The 24,293-nt window shown below is 32.7% G+C and overlaps 1 protein-coding gene across 1 annotated transcript in view; it reads left to right on the forward strand.

Moving 5' to 3' along the window:
• LOC145186423 (uncharacterized) overlaps positions 1 to 24,293 on the forward strand; it is a 260,292-nt gene that overhangs the window by 230,437 nt on the left and 5,562 nt on the right. Inside the window, 18 exon segments of the mRNA XM_090094650.1 lie at positions 4,071 to 11,495; positions 11,688 to 11,840; positions 14,050 to 14,193; positions 14,376 to 14,519; positions 14,654 to 14,776; positions 14,888 to 15,013; positions 18,168 to 18,290; positions 18,805 to 18,948; positions 19,139 to 19,261; positions 19,591 to 19,707; positions 21,236 to 21,364; positions 21,479 to 21,560; positions 22,068 to 22,264; positions 22,366 to 22,485; positions 23,187 to 23,312; positions 23,422 to 23,553; positions 23,640 to 23,900; positions 24,025 to 24,147. Coding sequence (XP_089950776.1) covers positions 4,071 to 11,495; positions 11,688 to 11,840; positions 14,050 to 14,193; positions 14,376 to 14,519; positions 14,654 to 14,776; positions 14,888 to 15,013; positions 18,168 to 18,290; positions 18,805 to 18,948; positions 19,139 to 19,261; positions 19,591 to 19,707; positions 21,236 to 21,364; positions 21,479 to 21,560; positions 22,068 to 22,264; positions 22,366 to 22,485; positions 23,187 to 23,312; positions 23,422 to 23,553; positions 23,640 to 23,900; positions 24,025 to 24,147 — 9,792 coding nt within the window.

Below are 24,293 nucleotides of genomic sequence, written 5' to 3' on the forward strand. Positions count from 1 at the left end.
AACACTGAATTTAATTGTCAATTAAAACGACTAAAATATGACGACTTGGAATGCTCGCTTCCACGTTTGAGACATTAAAACGAATTTCCTAGCCGCATTAAAAAAACTCTTGATGCTGGAGTCTTTTGACCCAAATGCAATTCAGTTGTAGATTTTTATATCACGGCCGTTTAATCTATTCTATAAATTAACTTTGACTTTTTGTGCTAGAATTTTGTCAAGTACTTTGCTAACACAAAATCTAAAAGAACTTTATTACGTTATAAAAAAATTTTTTTTTTGTTTCGACTCTAAAAAGGTTTTCAGAACTCGATTCTTGCACTAGGGCGCCATAAAAAATTGACTAATAGAAAATGTAAAACGTTTAGTTTTTTAAACAAATTTTATTTCATCAATCAAATCTAGATTATTTTTTACCACCATGATGGAGTCTAAGAAATCATTTGAAATGCGAGTACGTAGATGGCTATAAACCAAAGCGAATCCAGAGAAATCACGTTCAACTTTTACGCTGGAGAACGCTGCACCGTAAACTACTTGCGAGATTTCATGAAGCCGATTCCATTTTGTTTTCTGGTTTTTCCTCCAGTACGCAAGAATGTTGAATTCAACGTCTAATGACACTCGCGGTTCATTAAGAGTCCATTTTAAAATTAATTGACGAATATCTTGATCTGACTCTAAAGCTGCATTAGCAATATCTTGTCTGGTTCCTCCTCCAGTATATTCAATGAAACGGCGTACTTTTTCAGCATAAATTTCTTCTGAGTTGATAGGAATCATCTCTTCAGAAGTATTTGAGGAATATGACGCATTTAATTGTATGGATTCTTCTGTTGATGAAAAACTTGATTGTTCTCGTTGAGTACAAAGTTTTTGATGAATTTTGATTAGCTGTATAATTCCTCTATTCAACATTTCTGTATTAAACAGTTGATGACCCGATGTAAAGCAAAATCTAGGATCCATAACTAAAGCAGCAATAAATGCTTCACATTTAAAAAAAACTTGTTCTCGTGTATTGATTGCGTTGGTCAGTAGCATTTTTAATCCCAAATCACCTGCTGGAACGTCTTCAATTCCTATTTTCATTTGAATCCATCGAACGTAGAACTCACTAATTGATAATTTTGCGGATTGAAAATCCATCATAGCCGAATGTATTGGTAAAAATGCATCGAAATATTCATCTATTAAACTCCATGAAGCATCATTTAATTTTAATTGGTCGTGTCTTAGCCTTTGATATGCTTCTGCGTTGGTATGGAAATCTTCTATCATCAAAAACGTGGAATCCCAGCGTGGTTCAATGTCTACACGAGGTTTTTTTAGATTTTTAAATGTTTGAATATATGCTACTTTCTTGGATTCGATAGCAACTTTTCTGATGTTATTTAATGCATCTTCAAACATTGATGTTACGTCCTTAGCAGCTAGCTGACACACATGTGCGCCACAAAACATGGCTGAACAGAACGATCCAACTGATTTTTCAACACAAACAGTATGGGCTTCACTATAATTCCCTTCTTCATTCTCTAAAGCGCCAATATCAATTTCCTCGTCTTCGAAATCTATAAATTCGTCACCATAAATTTCAAGGATCACTTTCATTTGAACTTGTGCATTTTGAAGAATTTTTGAAGCCTTCGTCATGTTTTTTCCTTGATCTGTGCAAGTTGCGTAGATATCATTAGCACATTTTCCAATTTTTCCAATTAAATTTTCTAACTGAGCAGCTAAAATTTCGCCAAACTGTCGACTTTCTTGAGTAAGTATGCCTAAGGTTCTGTCAGCTATTTGCCCGTCCTTCACATATCTACAGCTAACTCCAAACACGTTTCTTCCATATCGCGACGCACTATCAAACATCAACGAGGCAAGAACATTTTCAGTTTCTTCTCTTATGAGCGAAAAAATATTTTCACACGCAAGTTGAATGTAGCGTTTCATGCTGTGACGATTTATAACAATTTTGAATTCTTTGAGTGCATTTTTCACTAAAGACAATTGTCCGATTTCATCAGCTGACGCGAAAGACAAGTTACGGTTCATCATTAACTTAATCATTTCTCTAATTAATTGATTTACATCAACATCCAGCTTGATTCGTTTAATTAATTGAATCTCATCGTTATTTCGATTCCTTGTAGCCGAAGTAGTTTCAACTAAGTCGATTTCGCCAGCTTTTTCTTTGTGTTTTCGAAGAAGGTGATCTTTGAGGTTACTTAACTTGCCTTTGTAAAATTTTTTGCACATTTTACACTTTCCTCCTTCTTTACTAATTTCAAATTGACTTTTCACTTGTTTGTGCAATAAATTATTCTCCATATTTGTCTTTAAATCTTAAGGAAAACAAAAACAGTGACAAGAAAATAGTTATTCCAAGATCTATTTATACCACAGGACAATCGTTTAAACCGCGAAAAATGAATAATTAGATTAATAATCGTTTTTTAATGCGGCTAGGAAAATCGTTTTAATGTCTCAAACGTGGAAGCGAGCATTCCAAGTCGTCATATTTTAGTCGTTTTAATTGACAATTAAATTCAGTGTTGCCAACATTTTTTACATGTGAAATGCCAGAAGCGTGAATGTAAAATGCCATAATAATGCCCTTTTTCATATCGCGGCTGTTTCAAAATGATTCCGTCACTTTATTTTGAACAAATTTCATCAATGAAATCAACTAGTTAATCTTCGGATTGGAAGTCAAAAGTTGTTTTTAATTATCTTTAAAAATTCTTGAGGGGCAAAAATTAATTTCAACTTTTTTTCCAAAATAAATACTTTTTCGAGAACTTAAATTTTTCTGTGTCAAAATGCCAAAATAAAGGTAAATGGCCATAAAGTACCATTGGATAAAAAAAAAATGCCAATTTTCCAAATATTAGCAACCTATAATGCCATGTGGTTTGATTGAGGAGAGCAGACAAATATTTGATTCTAAGGCATTTAATTGCCATTTAATTTGTTTGAGTTGTATCATTTACAATCTGAAAAGGGATATTTTCTCTTTAAAAAACGTGTAAGAGAAAAAAAAATTTTAACAACCAAACATTATCATTGATATTTGTTTTATTTGGAATAAATTTTCGGTTAAGATCACTACTCTTCAAAAAACGATTCTGACGGTTCGGTTAAATTAAAAGATAAATTTTGGCCAGAATTTATGCTGTAAATGGTTCGATCCTTTACAAGTTCTACTTTTCTTTCTACTTAACATAATTTCTAATGTGGCACAGGACGCCATATAATAAAAACCACATTCAGTAATAAAAACTAAGTTTGAGACTAAGTTTTTACATTCTAATAAGGGGAAATCGAGACTTTTGTTTTACTCGTTAAATTAATCTGAAATGAGCAATAAAGTTGTACGATTTTTTCTTCTAAAATAAGAAACAGCAAATGTCTCAGACATGAAATTATGTCAAAATATGTGGATAGAAAATATTTCTGACATAATTTATGTCGGCAGAAAATGTCTCAGATATAAAGTTATGTCAAAATATGTGGACAGAAAAATGTTTCTGACATAATTTATGTCGACAGAAAATGTCTCAGACATAAAATTATGTCAAAGTAAGTTCGCAGAAAAATATTTCGGACATATTTTATGTCGGTAGAAAATGTTTTAGACATAAAATTATGTCATAGTTGGTAGGCAGAAAAATATTTTGGACATATTTTATGTCGGCAGAAAATGTTTCAGACATAAAATTATGTCAAAGTAAGTGGACAGAAAAATGTCTCTGACATATTTTATGTCGGCAGAAAATGTCTCAGACATAAAATTATGTCAAAGTAAGTTCGCAGAAAAATATTTCGGACATATTTTATGTCGGCAGAAAATGTTTTAGACATAATATTATGTCATAGTTGGTAGGCAGAAAAATATTTCGGATATATTTTATGTCGGCAGAAAATGTTTTAGACATAAAATTATGTGAAAGTTGGTAGGCAGAAAAATATTTCGGATATATTTTATGTCGGCAGAAAATGTTTTAGACATAAAATTATGTCAAAGTTGGTAGGCAGAAAAATATTTCGGACATATTTTATGTCGGCAGAAAATTTGTCTTGGACATATTGGACAGATAACAACTCTGCATATGAAACTCTAACTACAACAACAGAATCTGCTTCCACAACAACTGAAGCTGTAACTGCTACTACCGATGCTGCAACTACTACAACTGAAACTTTAACTACTACCACTGAAGCTACTACTACAGCAACTGAAGCCTCTAAAACTATAATTGAAATTCCAAATACAACATTTGAAGCAGCAGTTACTACAACTGAAGCCACTACAACTGCAATTGATAGTCCAAATACTACACATAAAGATGCAACTACTATATCTGAAGTTCTAACTACTACAACAGAGTCTCCTATAACAACAATCGAAGCTACAGCTTTAACTACTGAAGTTCTTACTACTACAACAGAATCTGTTACTACTAAAACTGAAGTTGTAACTACTACAACTGATGCTGCTACTACTAAAACTGAACCTGCTACTACTACAACTGAACCTGCTACTACTACAACTGAAGCTTTAACTATTGATACAGAATCTGCTGCTACTACAACTGAAGCTATTACTACTTCAACTGAATATCCAAAAACTACACCTGAAGCTGAAACTACTCTAACTGAAATTCTAACAACTACAACAGAATCTCCTTTAAAAACAACCGAAACTACAACTTCTACAACTGAAGTTGTAACTACTACAACAGAATATGCTACTACTACAAATGAAGTTCTAACTACTACAACAGAATCTGCTTCAACAACAACTGAAGCTGCAACTGCTACAACTGATGCTGCAACTTCTACAACTGAAGCTTTAACTACTACCACTGAAGCTGCTAGTACTGCAATTGAAGCCTCTACAACTACAATTGAATTTCCAAATACTACACCTGAAGCTGCAACTACTACATCTGAAGTTCTAACTACTACAACAGAATCTGCTTCCACAACAACTAAAGCTGCAACTACTACAGCTGATGCTGCAACTACTACAACTGAAGCTTTAACTACTACCACTGAAGCTGCTACTACTACAACAGAAGCCACTACAACTGCAATTGATAGTCCAAATACTACGCATGAAGATGCAACTACTATATCTGAAGTTCTAACTACTACAAAAGAATCTCCTATAACAACAACCGAAGCTACAACTAATACTACTGAAATTCTAACTACTACAACAGAATCTGCTACTACCATAACAGAAACTGTTACTACTATGACTGAAGATGCAACTACTACAACTGATGCTGCAATTACTACAACAGATGCTGCAATTACTATAACTGATGCTGCTACTTCTGCAACGAAAGCTTTAACTACTACTACAGCTGAGGCTATTACTACTTCAACTGAAACCCCAAATACTACACCTGAAGCTGCAACTACTACAAATGAAGTTCTAACTACTACAACAGAATCTGCTTCCACAACAACTGAAGCTGCAACTGATACAACTGAAGCTTTAACTACTACCATTAAAGCTGCTAATACTGCAACTGAAGCCTCTATAACTACAATTGAAATTCCAAATTCTACACCTGAAGCTCCATTTACTCTATCTGAAATTCTAACCACTGCAACAGAATTTCCTTTAAAAACAACCGAAACTACATCTTCTGCAAATGAAGTTCTAACTACTACAACAGAATCTGCTTCCACAACAAATGAAGCTGCAACTGCTACAACTGATGCCGTAAATACTACAACTGAAGCTTTAACTACTACCACTGAAGCTGCTACTACTGCAATTGAAGCCTCTACAACTACAATCGAAATTCCAAATACTACATCTAAAGTTGCAGTTACTACAACTGAAGCTACTACTACTACAGCAGAAACATTAACTACTACCACTGAAGCTGCCACTACCACAACTGAAGCCACTACAAGTACAATTGAAAGTCCAAATACTACTCATGAAGATACTACAACTTTATCTGAAGTTCTAACTACTACAACAGAAACTGCTACTACTATAACAGAATCTGTTACTACTAAAACTGAAGCCTTTACAACTACAATTGAAATTCCAAATACTACATCTGAAGCTGCAATTGCTACAACTGAAGCTGCTACTACTACATCTGAAGCTTTCACTACTACATCTGAAGCTTTCACTACTACATCTGAAGCTTTCACTACTACAACAGAATCTGCTATTACTACAGCTGAAGCTATTACTACTTCAACTGAAAATCTAAATACTACACCTGAAGCTGCAGCTAGTATATCTGAAGTTCTAACTACTACATCAGAATCTGCTTCCACAACAAATGAAGCTGCAACTGCTACAACTGATGCTGCAACTACTACAACTGAAGTTTTAATTATTACCACTGAAGCTGCTACTACTGCAACTGAAGCCTCTATAACTACAATCGAAATTCCAAATACTGCAACTGAAGCTGCAGTTACTACAACTGATGCTGCAACTACTACAACTGAAGCTGCTACTACTACAACAGAGATTTTAACTACTACTACTGAAGTTGCTACTACTGCAATTGAAGCCTCTGCAACTACAATTGAATTTCCAAATACTACACCTGAAGCTGCAACTACTTCACCTGAAGTTCTAATTTCTACCACAGAATCTGCTTCCACAACAAATGAAGCTGCAACTGCTACAGCTGATGCTTCAACTACTACAACTGAAACATTAATTGCTACCACTGCAGCTGCTACTACTGCAACTGAAGCTTCTTCAACTAAAATTGAAATTCCAAATACAACATCTGAAGCTGCAGTAACTACAACTGAAGCTGCTACGACTACAACAGAAACTTTAACTACTACAACTGAAGCTGCTGTTACTACAACTGAAGCCACTACAACTACAATTGATAGTCCAAATACTACACATGAAGATGCAACTGCTATATCTGATGTTCTAACTACTACAACAGAATCTCCTTTGACATCAATGGAAGCTACAACTACTGCTACTGAAGTTCTATCTACTACAACAGAATCTCCTACTATTATAACAGAATCTGTTACTACCACAACTGAAGCCTCTACAACTACAATTGAAATTCCAAATACTACATCTGAAGCTGCAATTGCTACAACTGAAGCTGCTACTACTACATATGAAGTTCTAACTACTACAGCAGATTCTGCTTCCACAACAAATGAAGCTGCAACTGCTGTAACTGATGCTGCAACTACTACACCTGAAGCTGCAACTACTACAACAGAATCTGCTGTTGCTACAACTGAAGCTATTACTACTTCAACTGAATTTCCAAATACTACACCTGATGCTTTAACTACTACATATGAAGTTCTAACTACTACAACTGAATCTGCATCAACAATAAATGAAGCTGCAACTGCTACAACTGAAGCTTTAACTACAACCATTGAAGCTACTACTACTGCAACTGAAGCCTCTACAACTACAATTGAAGTTCCAAATACTACACCTGAAGCTTCAACTACTCTATCTGAAATTCTAACTGCTGCAACAGAATCTTCTTTAAAAACAACCGAAACTACAACTTCTGCAAATGAAGTTCTAACTACTACAACAGAATATTCTACTACTACAACTGAAGTTCTAACTACTACAACAGAATCTGCTTCCAAAACAAATGAAGCTGCAACTGCTACAACTAATGCTGCAAATACTACAACTGAAGCTTTAACTACTACCACTGAAGCTGCTACTACTGCAATTGAAGTCTCTACAACTACAATCGAAACTCCAAATACTACATCTGAAGTTGCAGTTACTACAACTGCAGCTACTACTACTACAGCAGAAACTTTAATTACTACCACTAAAGCTGCCACTACCTCAACTGAAGCCACTACAAGTACAATTGAAAGTCCAAATACTACTCATGAAGATACTACAACTTTATCTGAAGTTCTAACTACTACAACAGAATCTCCTTTAACAACAATGGAAGCTACAACTAATACTACTGAAGTTCTAACTACTACAGCAGAATCTGCTTCCACAACAAATGAAGCTGCAACTGCTACAACTGAAGCTGCTACTACTACAACAGAATCTGCTACTACTACAACTGAAGCTATTAATAATTTAACTGAAAATCCAAATACTACACCTAAAGCTGCAACTACTACATCTGAAGTTCTAACTATTACATCAGTATCTGCTTCCACAACAAATGAAGCTGCAACTGCTACAACTGATGCTGCAACTACTACATCTGAAGATTTCACTGCTACAACAGAATCTGCTATTACTACAGCTGAAGCTATTACTACTTCAACTGAAAATCCAAATACTACACCTGAAGCTGCAACTACTATATCTGAAGTTCTAACTACTACATCAGAATCTGCTTCCACAACAAATGAAGCTGCAACTGCTACAACTAATGCTGCAACTACTACAACTGAAGTTTTAACTACTACCACTGAAGCTGCTACTACTGCAACTGAAGCCTCTATAACTACAATCGAAATTCCAAATAATGCAACTGAAGCTGCAGTTACTACAACTGAAGCTGCTACGACTACAACAGAAACTTTAACTACTACAACTGAAGCTGCTGTTACTACAACTGAAGCCACTACAACTACAATTGATAGTCCAAATACTACACATGAAGATGCAACTGCTATATCTGATGTTCTAACTACTACAACAGAATCTCCTTTGACATCAATGGAAGCTACAACTACTGCTACTGAAGTTCTATCTACTACAACAGAATCTCCTACTATTATAACAGAATCTGTTACTACCACAACTGAAGCCATTACAACTACAATTGAAGTTCCAAATACTACATCTGAAGCTGCAATTGCTACAACTGAAGCTGCTACTACTACATATGAAGTTTTAACTACTACAGCAGAATCTGCTTCCACAACAAATGAAGCTGCAACTGCTGTAACTGATGCTGCAACTACTACACCTGAAGCTGCAACTACTACAACAGAATCTGCTGTTACTGCAACTGAAGCTATTACTACTTCAACTGAAATTCCAAATACTACACTTGAAGCTGCAACTACTACATCTGAATTTCTCACTACTACCATAGAATCTTCTACTACTCCAACTGAAGCTGCAACTACTGCAAGTGAAGCTGCAACTATTACAAATAAAGTTCTAACTACTGCGACTGAGTTTGCTACTGCTACAACTGAAGCTCTTACAATTACAAAAGAATCTGCTACTACCACAGCTGATAGTTTAACTACTTCATTTGAAGCTGCTACCTTTACAACTGAAGGTGCAACTACGACAACTGTTGCTGAAACTACCACAACTGAAGCTCTAACTACTACAACTGAAGCTTATACAACTATTACTGAAGCTGCTACTACTACTACTGATTTTTCAACTAATACACCTGTAGCTGCAACTACTACATCTGTAGTTGTTACTACTACAACAGAATCTGCTACTACAACAACTGAAGCTGCAACTACTACAACTGAAGCTGCAACTACTACATTAGAATCTGCTTCTACTACAACTGAAGGTGCAACTACTACAACTGATGCTGCAACTGCTGTAACTGAAACTGCCACTATTACAACTGAGGCTTTAACAACTACAACTGAAGCTTCTACAACTATTACTGAAGCTGCTACTACCACCACTGATTTTTCAACTAATACACCTGTAGCTGCAACTACTTCATCTGAAGTTGTTACTACTACAACAGAATCTGCTTCTTCTACTACTGAAGCTTCAACTACTACAACTGAAGCTGCAACTACTACAACTGAAGCTGCAACTATTACATCCGAAGTTACAACTACTGCACCTTACGCTGCAACTGCTACAACTGAAGTTTTAACTATTACAACTGAATCTGCTACTACTACAACAGAAGCTCTTACAACTAAAATAGAATCTGCTACTACCACAACTGAAGGTTTAAGTACATCATTTGAAGCTGCTATCACTACTTCTGAAACTGCTACTACTACAACAGAGTTTACCACTAATACACCTGATGCTGCAAGTACTACATCTGTAGGTCTGACTTTTACAACAGAATCTGCTACTGCAACAACTGAAGCTGCAACCACTACAACTGAAGTTCTATCAAATACACTAGAATCTGATACTACTACAACTGAAGCTCCTAATACTGCAACTGAAGCTGCAACTACTACAACTGAAGTTTTAAGTACTTTACATGATGCTGCTACTTCTACATATGATGCTGCTACTACTACATCCGAATCTTCAACTACGACACCTGAAGCTGCAACTACTATATCTGATGTTTTTATTACTACAACAGAATCTGGTACTACTATAACTGAAGCTGCAACTACTACAACTCAAGCTTCTTTTTTTTCAACTCAAGTTCCTACTACCAAAAATTTAGCTGCTAGTTCTACAACTGAGGCTGCAATTACTTCAACTGGTTATCTAACTAATACGGTAATATCTGCTACTTCTACAACTGAAGTTCCAACTACTGCAACTGATCCTGCTACTTCTACTACTGAAGCTGCAATTACTACAACTGATTATCTAACTTCTACCACAGAATCTGCTACAACTGCAACTGAATTTCCAACTACCGCAACTGTTCCTGCTACTACTACTACTGAAGCTGCAACTTCTACAACAGAACCTGCAATTACTACTACAGAAGCTTTAATTTCGACAACTGAAGCTTCAAGTACTTCAACTTTATTTGTTACTACTAAAGCTGCAGTTACTACAACTGATTTACCAACCACTTCAACTGTATCTTCAACTGCTGTAAGTGAGTCACCAACCACCATATCTGTTGTTCCAACTACCATAACTGTTGCCCCAATTTCCACTACTGTAGCTCCAGTTACTATAACTGATTCACCATCCAATTCAACTGTATCTTCAATCCCTTCAACTGTAGCCCAAACTACCACAACTTTATTTTCAAGTACTACAACTGATGCGCCAATCACTATTACTGTAGCTCCAACTACCACAACTGTAGCCCAAACTACCACAACTGTAATTTCAACTACTACAACTGATGTACCAAGCACCATTACTGTAGCTCCTACTATCACAAATGTGGTCTCAACTGCCACAACTATAGCTCCAATTATTACAACTGAGTCAACAACTACCACAACTCCAGCTTCAACTACCACAACTTTTGCTCAAATTACCACAACTAGAGACCCAAATACCACATCTCAAGCTGTGACTACTTTATCTGAATCAACAACCACCACAACTGTAGCTCCAACTACCACAACTTTTGCTCAAATTACCACAACTAGAGACCCAAATACCACATCTCAAGCTGTGACTACTTTATCTGAATCAACAACCACCACAACTGTAGCTCCAACTACCACAACTCAAGCTGTAACTACTACAACTCAAGCTTCAACCACCACAACTCAAGCTTCAACCTCTACAAATCAAATTAAAAACTCTACAAATCAAGTTACAACCACTGCATTAGCATCTACCTTAACTCAACCTTCATCTACCACAAGTGAGTTCCAAACTCTTTTCCTTTTTAGTTGCTAACAGTTTTTTAAAATTTTTCTATAGCTTTTTTAAATTTTGTACTTTTTCTTTTCTGTAACAGTATTTGTTACTGATTTTATTGGATTCTTTTTTTTTTTTTTGCGTGTTTTATTTTTTTTACATATCTTTTTGTACTGATTATTATTATTTGTTACAGCTTTAGTAGATGTCGATGAGTGCTATTTAAACATTTCTGGCACTGAATGCTCCAACTCTTCAACTTGCTTGAATACTTTTGGTTCATTTGTTTGTGAATGTTTAACTGGGTTTTCTCCTATTGGTAACCCTACTAAGAACACGAACTGCACTGGTGAGTTTCTTACTAATTGGATTATAAAATGTTACACGCCCACTTTTTACTTTATATAACTCATTTGTTTTGTATTCTTTATTGATGTATATAGTGTTGTTTTTTTTTATCAATATAGTATTTATGATGTTTTCTTAATTTTTTTACTAAATGATTTTATTATTTATTTGATTGTTTACATTTAAAAATTTTTTACTTATCAAAATATCTAATATGGTGTTTCTATATGGATATATTACTTACATATTACTAATCTAAATACAATACAAAAGTTATTGGTCTGTTTTTACTGCATTTCAGCCAAAATGGGTTATTTTATTTGAAGCACTCTTCATGAGAGTTGTTTTGATGAAACTTGTGTAACTATTTTTTAACTTATTTACTTTTGATATTGGTAATTTAATCAACCAACAGATTTAATTATCTTGCAAATATAAACTTTAAAAACAATTCTCATATATATATATATATATATATATATATATATATATATATATATATATATATATATATATATATATATATATATATATATATATATATATATATATATATATATCATATATATATATATATATATATATATATATATATATATATCATATATATATATATATACTGTACATAAAGAAAACATTGCAAAAATGAGTATTCATATTCATATATTCGAATAAACAGTTCAAAACGATTTTACAGCACAAAAAATGGTTTGATAGTGCTATATATATATATATATATATATATATATATATATATATATATATATATATATATATATATATACATATATATATATATACATATATATATACATATATATATATATATATATATATATATATATATATATATATATATATATATATATATATATATATATATATATATATATATATATTTATGTATGTATGTATGTATGTATGTATGTATGTATGTATGTATGTATGTATGTATGTATGTATGTATGTATGTATGTATGTATGTATGTATACATAATAAACAAAAATAGTTTTGTTATGATGCCATAAAGTCAAACATATTTGTTTTCTTAAGTTACTCAAAGCTAAGGAAACAACAATAACATTTTCAAATAGTTTCAACAATGTAATTTGGCACTCTGTTGCCAAAATTCTAAATGTCTTCAGTCTACTAATAGCTTGTTCAACCAAGATCTTTAAGTTAGCGATTTCCTTTGTTTTCTTTACTTCATTAGGGGTCATTTGAGCTGCACCTTTCAAACCAGACAAAACAGTGTGGTAAATCAAATGTTCAGAGCATTCAGTGTTAATATTGAAGCCATTATCATACATGATGCGAGATTATTTTGGAATGTAATCTAAATTGTTGCCGTAATTTGTTATTTCATTATCTGAAATTGAACCCCTATAAGCTTTAGAAGCAAAATCTATTGATGACTTTGGAGCTGCATCTAGTGATGTTTTTATTAAATTGTGATGTTTATATTCACTCCTATGTGAGTTTCTGTAAGTCTAAATTTTTTGGTGTTTCAATAAAAAAACTCTGTTCCATCTAAAATTGAGTGCAAGTCTAAATAATTTTAATTCTTAAATCTGTTTGGCATTGTCCGTATTATAACATCTTTACTTGCCACAGATGCCATATGCTTTAGAAATGAGCAAGAAGCTTTCACTTATGTATAAAATATTGCTCTTGTTAAAGATATTATTAATATGTCATCATTTTTATCAGTTGTTAGTAATCCAAGTCTTGATTTCATTAGCAACATAAAAAAATTCAACATTACTGCATGTAAACTTTTGTTTATTTCCAAATGCTTAAGGTTTTTTTTGAAGTTTCTAAAAACAGCAGTAGATGTTTTTTTAATACTCTGCCTCTAGCATTGTGTGTAATAAATTTCAATAAAATAATTGCAATGATGCTAATATGTAATATATTATTATTAAATATATATGTATTAAATATTAATTTAACATGTAATAACAAATGGCCTATATAACAATGTTTTCTTATTCTTGTCCTCTCATTTTATGACATTTCATGTAGTATTTATATGTTTAGCATTTAGTATTTATATATTTATGTTATGTGTTTATTTATTTAGCATCTATATTCTTAGTAACTTTGATTCAGCATAGTTGAAGGAAATTAAGTTCAACTGCTATTGTGCTTTTTATATCAGTTTCTTTTACAAATCTAGCTTTACTAGGAGTCATAAAATTGCATTTAGATATTGATGAATGCCAAATGAAAAGTGAGGGTACAAACTGCACAAGTTTCTCCGCTTGTAAAAATACTAATGGAGGTTGTGTTTGCGAATGCTTACCTGGTTATTCTCAAGTCGGTGCATTAAGCAACAGAACTATTTGTGCTGGTAAATATTACTTATCATTATTTTAAATCGCTGTTTACAAGAGTATATTTATTTCTTAAGAGTTAGTTTTCAATAAAAAAAGTCACTTATAAATATTTAAATGATATTCACTTAACACTTTATGGAAAATGATTTAGTGGACATTATTAAAAATAAGGCATGGGTTATAAAATTGCATTTAGATATTGATGAATGCCAAATGAAAAGTGAGGGTACAAACTGCACAAGTTCCTCTACTTGTAAAAACACAAATGGAAGTTTTGTTTGTGAATGCTTACCTGGTTATTCTCAATCTGGCTTACTTAGCAGTAAAACAGTTTGCCTCGGTATGTGTCTACTTTGCTAGTAATGGTGTTTTGATCTTTTATATATTTATGTCTTTCTATCTGCACCCAAAACTGCTTGAAGGCATGGTCATGATCTCATAATGATAATGAATCAGAATTTTTTTACATTTTAGATGTTAATGAATGTCTATCCACATGCTATTGGAGTCGTAGCAAATGTCTCAATACTGATGGTAGTTACTTGTGTTCCTGTGAGGCTGGATTTCAGTTAAATGAAAATAAAACCAGCTGTGAGGGTATGTGATTTTTTCTTCACAGAGCATGATCTTGCTTAGTACTTTCAATGTTTAAAGTAATGAATAAACTTGATTAATTGCATGAATTTAATTACATCAAACACTTTTAAGATGTTGATGAGTGTAAAACTGAATGTAAATATGGAAACAATCAATGCATAAACACAGTTGGTAGCTACTCATGTCTGTGTCCAAATGGTTTTCAACTTGCTGGAATTGGTTCTACGAAATGTGTCGGTAAGTAGTTGTTTAACCCATATAAACCCATGATTTTTAAAATGTGTTTCTTGTCTTTATTTGGTGTGATTTAGGTCCAAATGAACAATATTCATCAACTGTTTCATAATTTTTTATATACTTAAGTGAATATAGGTGAAAATATAGGTGTCAGTTTAAACTGACGCTAGCTGCAGGAGGGTACAGGTTTTCTCACGTGTCATATTTGGCTATGACAAGAAGAATAGTCAAACTCTGAAACCAGGAATCACATGGCAATGTTAACTGATGCAGCATAACTCACAGTGACGTTTTATAACTGTTATTAATTATTTCACAGGCCCACCTAGCGAGTGAAAACTGCCCATTTGACGCAAAAGTGTTCAGAAACAACGAAATGGATCCAAAAAATATCATGAACTTTTAAATAGCACATAATAACTGTAATGTCACATTAATGTTAAGTTGCAAAGACTATATTTCATTGACAAAAACAGGCATCACTTATTTGCAGTGGAATGCCTTAAAGCAACCAGGATGCAGTCCCACATTGCACTTCTCACAGTAGAAGACTGATGTGCCTTTGCAGCCGAGTGCCACACATCGACGCTGTGTACCCTGAGCAATCCAGTGATTTGTAGCATCTGTGCGTACTTCAGTAAGTACTCGTCGATCGACTGCTACACGAGGTGGCGGATACGGCACTAAATTCTTCTTCATTGATAGTGTCTGCACATAGGTTTGTGCAATCTGACGTCGAAATGACAGCAGATCATGCTCCGGGGCGTCAGGTATTTTCTCCTGCATACGGTACAGCTAGAAGGCGTTCTGAACGGCCAAATCAACACAAAATCTAAATATTGGCCATTACCATTTCTTTGGTCGGTGCTGAAATATATAGCAAGCTAGATTTTGGTCTAGGCGGTCCACACCGCCCATACCATAATTGTACAGTTGTATTACTGAAGGCTGATCAACGTCTATGCGCTTCTTCTGTGCTGATGAATATCTCTTAGCTTTGCGAAGTGGTGCGACACCAGCGTAAGTTGATGCGACTGTCACAATCTTACTGTCATGCCAGCGTACCAAGCATACATTAGCCTTTTGATCCAGGGCAACGTCATGCGAGCCACGAGGCAGCTTGTCCATTGCTTTGATGTTTTTCAATGGCGCACCTTCAGTTCGGTTAGAACGGAGAGTGCCCGTGGTGGCCATTCCTCTATCCGCTAGTAAGCGCAACAGTCGTGGGCTGGTAAAGAGTAATTTCGACTGTTGCGCTAGTAAGCGCAACAGTCGTGGGCTGGTAAGACGGTAATTTCTTTCAACATGTGAAAGAAATTACCGTCACGTTTTGGTAAATCTTTTGTGAGATTGACCACCACCGATCCACCGAGGCCCAGATCTTTATCTGTCGTGCCGCAACCTTGATATGGGTAGAAATTGATTACATATCCCAAACGAGTTGCTGCCACCCACATCTTATACCCGAACTTGATGGGTTTGTCATGGATGTATTGCTTTGCACCGTGTTTTCCGTAATAAGGGATCATACTTTCGTTGATGCTGATGATTTGTTCAGGCTGAAAGTTTGCCAGGCAAGCAGAATTGATGGACTGGATAAGAGGGCGGACTTTGGCAAACCTGTCAGTCATATCAAGTTCGTTGTTATTGGCAAAATGTATATTACTCATTATGGAACTGAATTTTTTGCGTGACATAGCAGCCGACACCATGGAATTGTGTACATCCCCCGCAGTTTCCCAATACAAAGGGCGACGAGGCAGAGGAGCATAGCCGCTTATTAGAAGAATCGATAGGAAAAGCTTGAGTGATGTAATGTCCAGATCAAAATTGTCATGGCCTTTTTGAGCAGCGTATTCTTTGCTTTCGTTGCATATTCTATGCATTAATTCTGGTGTCATGAACAACTTAAATAATGACACTGGTGACAGATGGTTTTCTACTTTAGGTGGGGGTATGGTCCATGGAAACTTTTCCTTTCTGACGGCATCCTTGAAGTCGCTTTTGACCCATGACGGTTTATACGGAACTTGTTTCTTTGTTCTCTTGTGCTGCGGACCCTGTTCCACTATATCATCTGCAGTGTCCTGTATATTATTTTCTGCATTGTCCTCCTCTGCAGTGTCTTCTGCACCGTCCGACTCTTCCATTCCAATAACATCAGTTCCATTGGGTCTTCGTAGTTTCATCGTCGCATCCGCCAGAAGTTGATTACGATTGAGACTGTTTGGATCTCCACACACCTCATTCTCATCACCAGAATCTTCGTCAGTGTCTGCACCAGAGGTCATTGGAGGAACAATTGATATTTCGGCGCTCTGAAGACATTCATCATCTGTATCTTCTAGCAATTGTAGCACCTCATGAAACCGGTACCTGCAAAATATATGAAATTAGTTATTACTTATTTATTTGCTCTGATGTTGAAATGACGTCAAAGCATTCCCACAAATTACGTCATTATAAAATAGCAGTAAAATAATAATAAAAATTAACAATAAACAACTCTCAACCTTCAAATATAAGAACTCAGAAGGGAAATAAGGTGGGTCACAGTAACTTACATAAATACCAGACTGCTGTAGTTTAATTATTTTGTATTAGATAAGGCTCATATATTTACAAGGAGTCATACAGTGTCTACAAACTGATGAAAATGCCTTCTATTCCAAGGTGAATAAACTGTTTGAAAACCTGTACCCTCCTGCGGCTAGTGTCAGTTTAAACTGACGCACAGAAATCGCATAAAAATTTAAGAAGACTAGCTTTGTTGACTATACCGAATATTTAAATGTTAAAACGATATTTAACAATATATTTAATCTATATTTCAACTAAAAACAAAACATATATGCATACCTTTTTCTTGACGAAACACTCATGTTCGAAAAATATTAATCAACGCTACTAAAGTGTGTCAACTGAGCAAAAATTAAAATAAGTTAATGCAGTTTACTTTATTATCAGCATCATACATTCACACATGACGTAATTATTACAAAAAATGCAAAGAATGTTTGTTATTTTGCAAATTAAATCGGATAATGTGACTGTCAGTTTAAACTGACGCTAGCCACATATGGGTTAATAATTTATATTTTTTTGACTTTTAATGTTTAAGTTCTATTTTACACGTGATGTGTTTCTACTTTAGATGTGGATGAATGTAGTTACACATGCAATTGGCCAAATAGCAACTGTAGAAATCTGAATGGAAGCTACATTTGTTCATGCACAAATGGCTTTGAGTTAAACGCCACCAAAACAGGATGTATTGGTAACTTAAGTTGTTTTGTTTTTCATACATTAGGGCATGATATTTTTTAATATTTATAATAATTTTTAACGAATGCAGAAAAGTTTAAGTTTCACTGGCTAGATAAGTTTATTTATATTTTGATATCAATGAAAAAAGTCATTTTAGACATTGATGCATTTATGTGAGCTTTTGAAAGTATATTATATTTAATTTTAATGTAAAAGACAGAATGCATTGGTAACTTTCAGTTGTTTTTTTATTTATTCATGATGTACGTTTAATAATACATTTATGCACAGGTAGATGTTTGTAGGGATTTTTTATTTTGCAGTTTTTAATTAAACATTTTTTGGTTTCAAACAATAACAAAATCTCACTTGAACCTTAATGTGATTAGAGCCTTTTGATTGTATAAAATTGATAAAAGTGAAATTATAATATGAGTTTTTTTTATTTTATTGTTTATTTAATTTTTTTGTTATTTTTACTGAAAAGATAATTTTAATTAGATAATTTTATCATCTTTAATCAGACTTTGATGAATGTAACAATAAAAGTGTTGGCACAAGTTGTTCAGATGCTTCTTTCTGCACTAATACCATTGGTAGTTTTGTGTGCAGTTGTTTACCTGGTTATACACAAAAGAGCTCACTCAGTAAAAACACTGTCTGCAACGGTATGTTTTGCATTTATTTATAAAACATTTATAAAGATATTTTTAGAAAACATTTTTAATGTTTTTCTTTTTTGCATTCATTTAAAATTTGTTAGTAATGATATTTTTATAATCTTTCTTCATTTTATAACTTAAATATTACCATCTTCAAGCTCTGTTTGGATTCTTTTCTATTTCACTTTAAATTTAGATATTGATGAATGTAAGTACACTTGTAACTGGCCAAATAATAAATGCAAAAATCTTAATGGCAGCTACGAATGTGCTTGTGAAAGTGGCTTCGAATTAAATGCTAAAGGAAATGAATGCATCGGTAAAGTGTCAACTCATTTTTAGACATTTAGTTTTTTTCCCATTATTTTTTTACTATTTGACCATTTAAAAAATAATATTTTGCAATCAAAATTGAATTTTTTACTCTTTTTTTTTTTTTATTTGAAAAGAGTTAGATGACTTCAAAGACTTTTATAAAAGTCAAGACTACATATAAATTTATTTTAAAAAACTGTGCAGTGTGTAAATAGTAATGATGCAATGAACAAAAATTTGATATCAAACTTTAAGGAGTATTGTTAAGTTTTTATACATTTAATTAGAGTTGTTTTCTATGTTGACTTTTTTATGAACTTGGGAACAATTTAGATATTGATGAGTGTGCTACTACTTGCAACTGGCCATATAGTATATGCAAAAATACAATAGGAAGTTACAGCTGCTCGTGTGAAGTTGGGCTGCAGTTAAATGGAACAAGTTGTGTTGGTATGTTTTGTAACAATCGAAATACAAAAGCATTAATTCTGTTTTTAGTTTTTGTAGCTTATGATGAGTTTCTTTTTCCTGTTTTAATGAAATTATTTTCTTATTAAGTTGTAGCAAATAACAAGTAAATGTTTTTATGAAAGTGATGTTTTAAAGGATTGAAATTAGATTAACACCATCAAACATCCTTTCATCCATCATCAAGTGAAAATGAAAATGATCTATTAAAGGGCATTTTCTTTTCCTATTTTATAGCTGTTTTGATAAGTGAAGAAAAAGTCAGTTTTTTTACAAAAAATATTGAAATTGTTGACATTTGATGGTTTGAATAAAATCCATTCAAGTCTTTGTTAAGGGCTGAATGGATCTGAGGTTTGCTCTTTCATCTGGCCCTAGTTTTTGAAGCCTAATCGGTAATATGTTGGTCCTGCATGCTATTTGAAGAAGAATTAGAAAAGTTTTGTATAACTTTAAACTTTACAGCTAAACTTTAATCATTTTAAAGATGGGTTGTCCTCGTAAAACCAAAAATAAGTAATTAAAAGTAAAATACCTAATACACCAATGCATTGCCAATGTATTCAAGGCAACCAGTTTAGCTGTGTCTCATCTTATACATAAAGCTGAAACTTCAGGAGCAAATGGTTCCTAATCCAGCAAAGATTGAACTTCACACACAACAGCAAATGGCAAGAGCTCAGTCCAGAAGAATAAATATCTTTAAAATCTTTTAAAATATGTTTCTCTAAGACTCTTGAGGACCTTTTTTTTTTAGATTTATTCTAATAGGTAATTCTTTAAATTCATTAAGGCTGATATTCCCAAAACATTAACCTATTCTTGCAAACTTTTGTGAGAGAACTACATTATTTTTACATTATTAAGACAACTTACAACTTCTGCGTGTTACTCTTATGTTATTAAGACAGGTTTGCATGTATAAACTTAGCTTATATGCAGCTAACTTCAACAGTGACACAAGTAAAACAACACGTTTTATACATTAAAAAATTAAGGTTTACAGCAAACAATTTTGTTTCTATTGTATCTTCTAAAATTAGATCTGTATGCGATTAGCCTATAAAAAAGTAAGCAATTTGTTTTCTGTTTTCTTGTTTTTAGTTTTAAAGATATTGGCTTTGTTTTATTATTTGTTAAAATTCTTTAGCTGCAGCCTTAAAAAAGATTTTTTTTCATTTCAAAAATTGTTATTTTTTTATTATGAAATAAAATTATTTTGCTTAAAAAGTTGAAGCCTATACTGTCAGAGTACAACCTATGGTGATTTAGCAGTTTCTTTAAACGGTGTTAAATTCTACATGCAGACATAAGGATTGGTCAATCAATCAAAAGTCTTGCAGTAATATTGTTTTTCAGCAATATTATTGCTAGACTCTATTGATCAATCCTTATGTCCCCTCTACCCAAAAACCCCTAATAAAGTTTAATTTTTACTTTGAAAAATGTAGAACTTCAGTGACATTTATTATGTAAATTTTAGATTTGAAAATCAGTTTGTTGCATTTAGATATTGATGAGTGTGTTGTAAACAAAGCTTGCAACTGGTTTTATGGTGTTTGCAAAAATACCTTCCGCAGTTTTAATTGCTCTTGCAGTGGAGATTGGGTTTTAAGTGCAACTAATGACAGCTGTGCTGGTATTTTTTCTTAGTGTTTATTACTTGTGAATTTAAGTGTCCAGTGTTTAAAATGTATTTTTTTGATATTTATATCTTTGAGGAATATTTTTTAAAGTTAAATTTGTTTTGTAGGCCCTCCTCCTTTGGGTGTAACTTCAACATCTTTTGAAATTACTATACTGCCACTTAAAGATGTAGATGAAGATGAAATACAGTATTTGTTTATTTATTGATTCACTTTTTATAGTAACTTATACATCCTTTTATTATTGCTTGCTAAAAAACAAAATAAAACTTTACTAGAATATACACTATAACTACAAACTAAGTTATTTTATATACTATAAATCAGTTTTTCAGTCAAGCATAATAAAAAAGCTTTGTTTGAATAAGTTGGAGAGGCCATTGAATTTTTCTGTTTATGACTCTTCTAGTAAGAATTCTTACTTGTAAAGAAATTGAATGATTCTTGTCATGTCTTGTGGAGTCAAATTTGATAGAAGTTTAGAAAAGAGAAACAAAATCTGAATCTGCCTGAGTGAAATTAATAAATAAATTGTTTTATTATCAGACACATTTTTTCATCTTATTGGTAGAAAAAATATATCTGATGATAAAGCAATCTATAAAAATAAATGAATAAAGTTAAGGATGAAAAAAAATTTAAAAAGATCTAAAAGCTAAAAAAAGTATTTTTTCCGAACTTAAAATTTTTTTTTAGATTTATTTATGTAATTGTTCAAAAACTACTCAACTTACTGAGCCCTAAAAAAGCAACATATGAATATACAATGGAAGATATTGATAATCATGTTGGTGGTTGTTATCGAGTTGGTCGAGTTACTACAAAAGATAAGAAATTCAAAGTTGGTGGATCAATTTCAAAATCCAATCGATACCGAAGGGATTCTGAAATCTGTAACTATAATTTGCAGTTTTGTTTTTCTGTTTTTAGCAGCAGATTTAGTTTTAGTGTGTCACAAGCTACTCTGATATTTATTTACATTTGTTATTTTAAGATGAGAACTTTGCTCTGGATGAAGGAGAGCCATATACCTCATATCTTCAAGCTATAACATATAATGATAGCGTCTTGAGCTCACCATACTATCCACCTATAGTTGCAGTTGATTCTGATTGTAAGTTTTATGTTGATTAAATTTTGATTTTCAGGATTTTGATACAAAAAAATCTGTTTGAGCAATGTGTCACAGTAATCATTCACTGTAGCATTTATTTAAATCAGATAAATGTAAATAAGATATTTTCAAGATATTTCATGACTAGTGAGATCAGTGAAAATCTCATTAATATTCAATATTCACTGGTTTGATTTTCCAATAACAGTTTTTACAGCATTGAAAATGTTGAACTTTTATGTCAGCAAAACACTTTCTTGCTTCATTTTATACAAAATATTTATCTGTTAGACAAATCTTATGGTATGCTTTCTCTAAAACTGTTGACTTGTTTATATACTTCATTTGGATGTTTTCCCTAATTAAATTGCTCTGATTGCTTTAATTTTAATTTTAATATTTTTTTTTAAACATTTTTCCAGGTGTACTTGTTAACATGGTTTGTTGTTTAAATTAATTAAGTAAATGAAATTTTTACAAATTTAATTAAAAGCAAAGTTCTGCAGTTTAGGCTCTATATTTATATATATATTTTGAAAGAAAATGTTTATTTTAATTGTCTAAAAAGAATGGAGTGTTTGCTAAAAATGTAAATATATGAAGCATTATTTGTGTATATCAACACTGTTTGTTATATTGCTGTCTTTGCATTTATCTTTTTTTAAAGTTATTAATAGAAATATTATTTTTACTTTTGTCAGCCCTATGTGGTTCTCTCTCATGTTTTTCATACAAAAACCAAAAGTGTCAAGTGGTCAACTCCACCAATGCAAAATGCTTTTGTAAAAATGGTTACATTTCTTTTGATAACTTGTTAACTTGTGAAGGTAAGAAGTTTACTTTTGTTTCTTATCAGTCTTTCAATCATCAACCTCAACCTCCAATTTTTCTAATTATTGAAATTGTTATTCTAAAGTCTTTTTTATTTTTCTTAAGATATTGATGACTGTGCATCAGGAAATCACAACTGCAATTGGTTGAACAGCAAATGCATTAACACAGAAGGTGGTTATAAATGCTCCTGCAATGATGGATGGAAAATAGACGAGGATCAGAAGAGTTGTGTGGGTAGGTTGTTATCTCTATTGGTAATTCATTTTTTCTAAATTTAAAAAAAGGTTGTTTTTTATATTGCTTTTTTTGTAATTGCTTAGATGTAAATGAATGTGAGAACTATTGTAAAAATGCCACCTGCATCAATGGGTATGGAACATTTCAGTGTCAGTGTCCAGCAGGCTCTTTTTACAATGCAGTTGCTGATTTATGTCAAGATTATGATGAATGTGAGGCCAATCTGCACAAGTGTGATCCTGTGAGAGGAATTTGTCAAAATGAGAATGTCCTTCAAAGTAATCGAACATACAACTGCTCTTGTCCTTCTGGCTGGGACTTATCTGCAGACAACATCTGCATAGGTTAGTGGATTTTCTTTTTATCTTAATTCAAAGAGATTGTTTGATTGCAAAAAAAAAAAAAAAAAAAAAAAAATTTCCATATTTTTGTTTTTAAACCTTTTCTAAAAAAAGTTCATATATTCAGATATTAATGAGTGCCTTAAATGGTGCAAAGGAGAGAATGCGCACTGCAAAAATACTGAAGGCTCATATGACTGTATTTGTATGGCTGGCTTTGAATTCAATACAAATACACATAGTTGTGAAGGTGAGGTTCACTCTTTCTACCTGCAAGTTTTTTTTATACATTACTTTTAATTCAATTTTTGGATATTACAACAATTTATATACAATTTTTTAAATTTACAAATATTGATATAATTGATATTGGCTACTGTTTGTATTATTGCTATT

This window comes from Hydra viridissima, unplaced genomic scaffold, assembly GCF_058129835.1.
Source record: "Hydra viridissima isolate aposymbiotic clone 2 unplaced genomic scaffold, HvirCarnegie_v1 scaffold_8, whole genome shotgun sequence".
NCBI classification, from domain to species: Eukaryota; Metazoa; Cnidaria; class Hydrozoa; order Anthoathecata; family Hydridae; genus Hydra; species Hydra viridissima.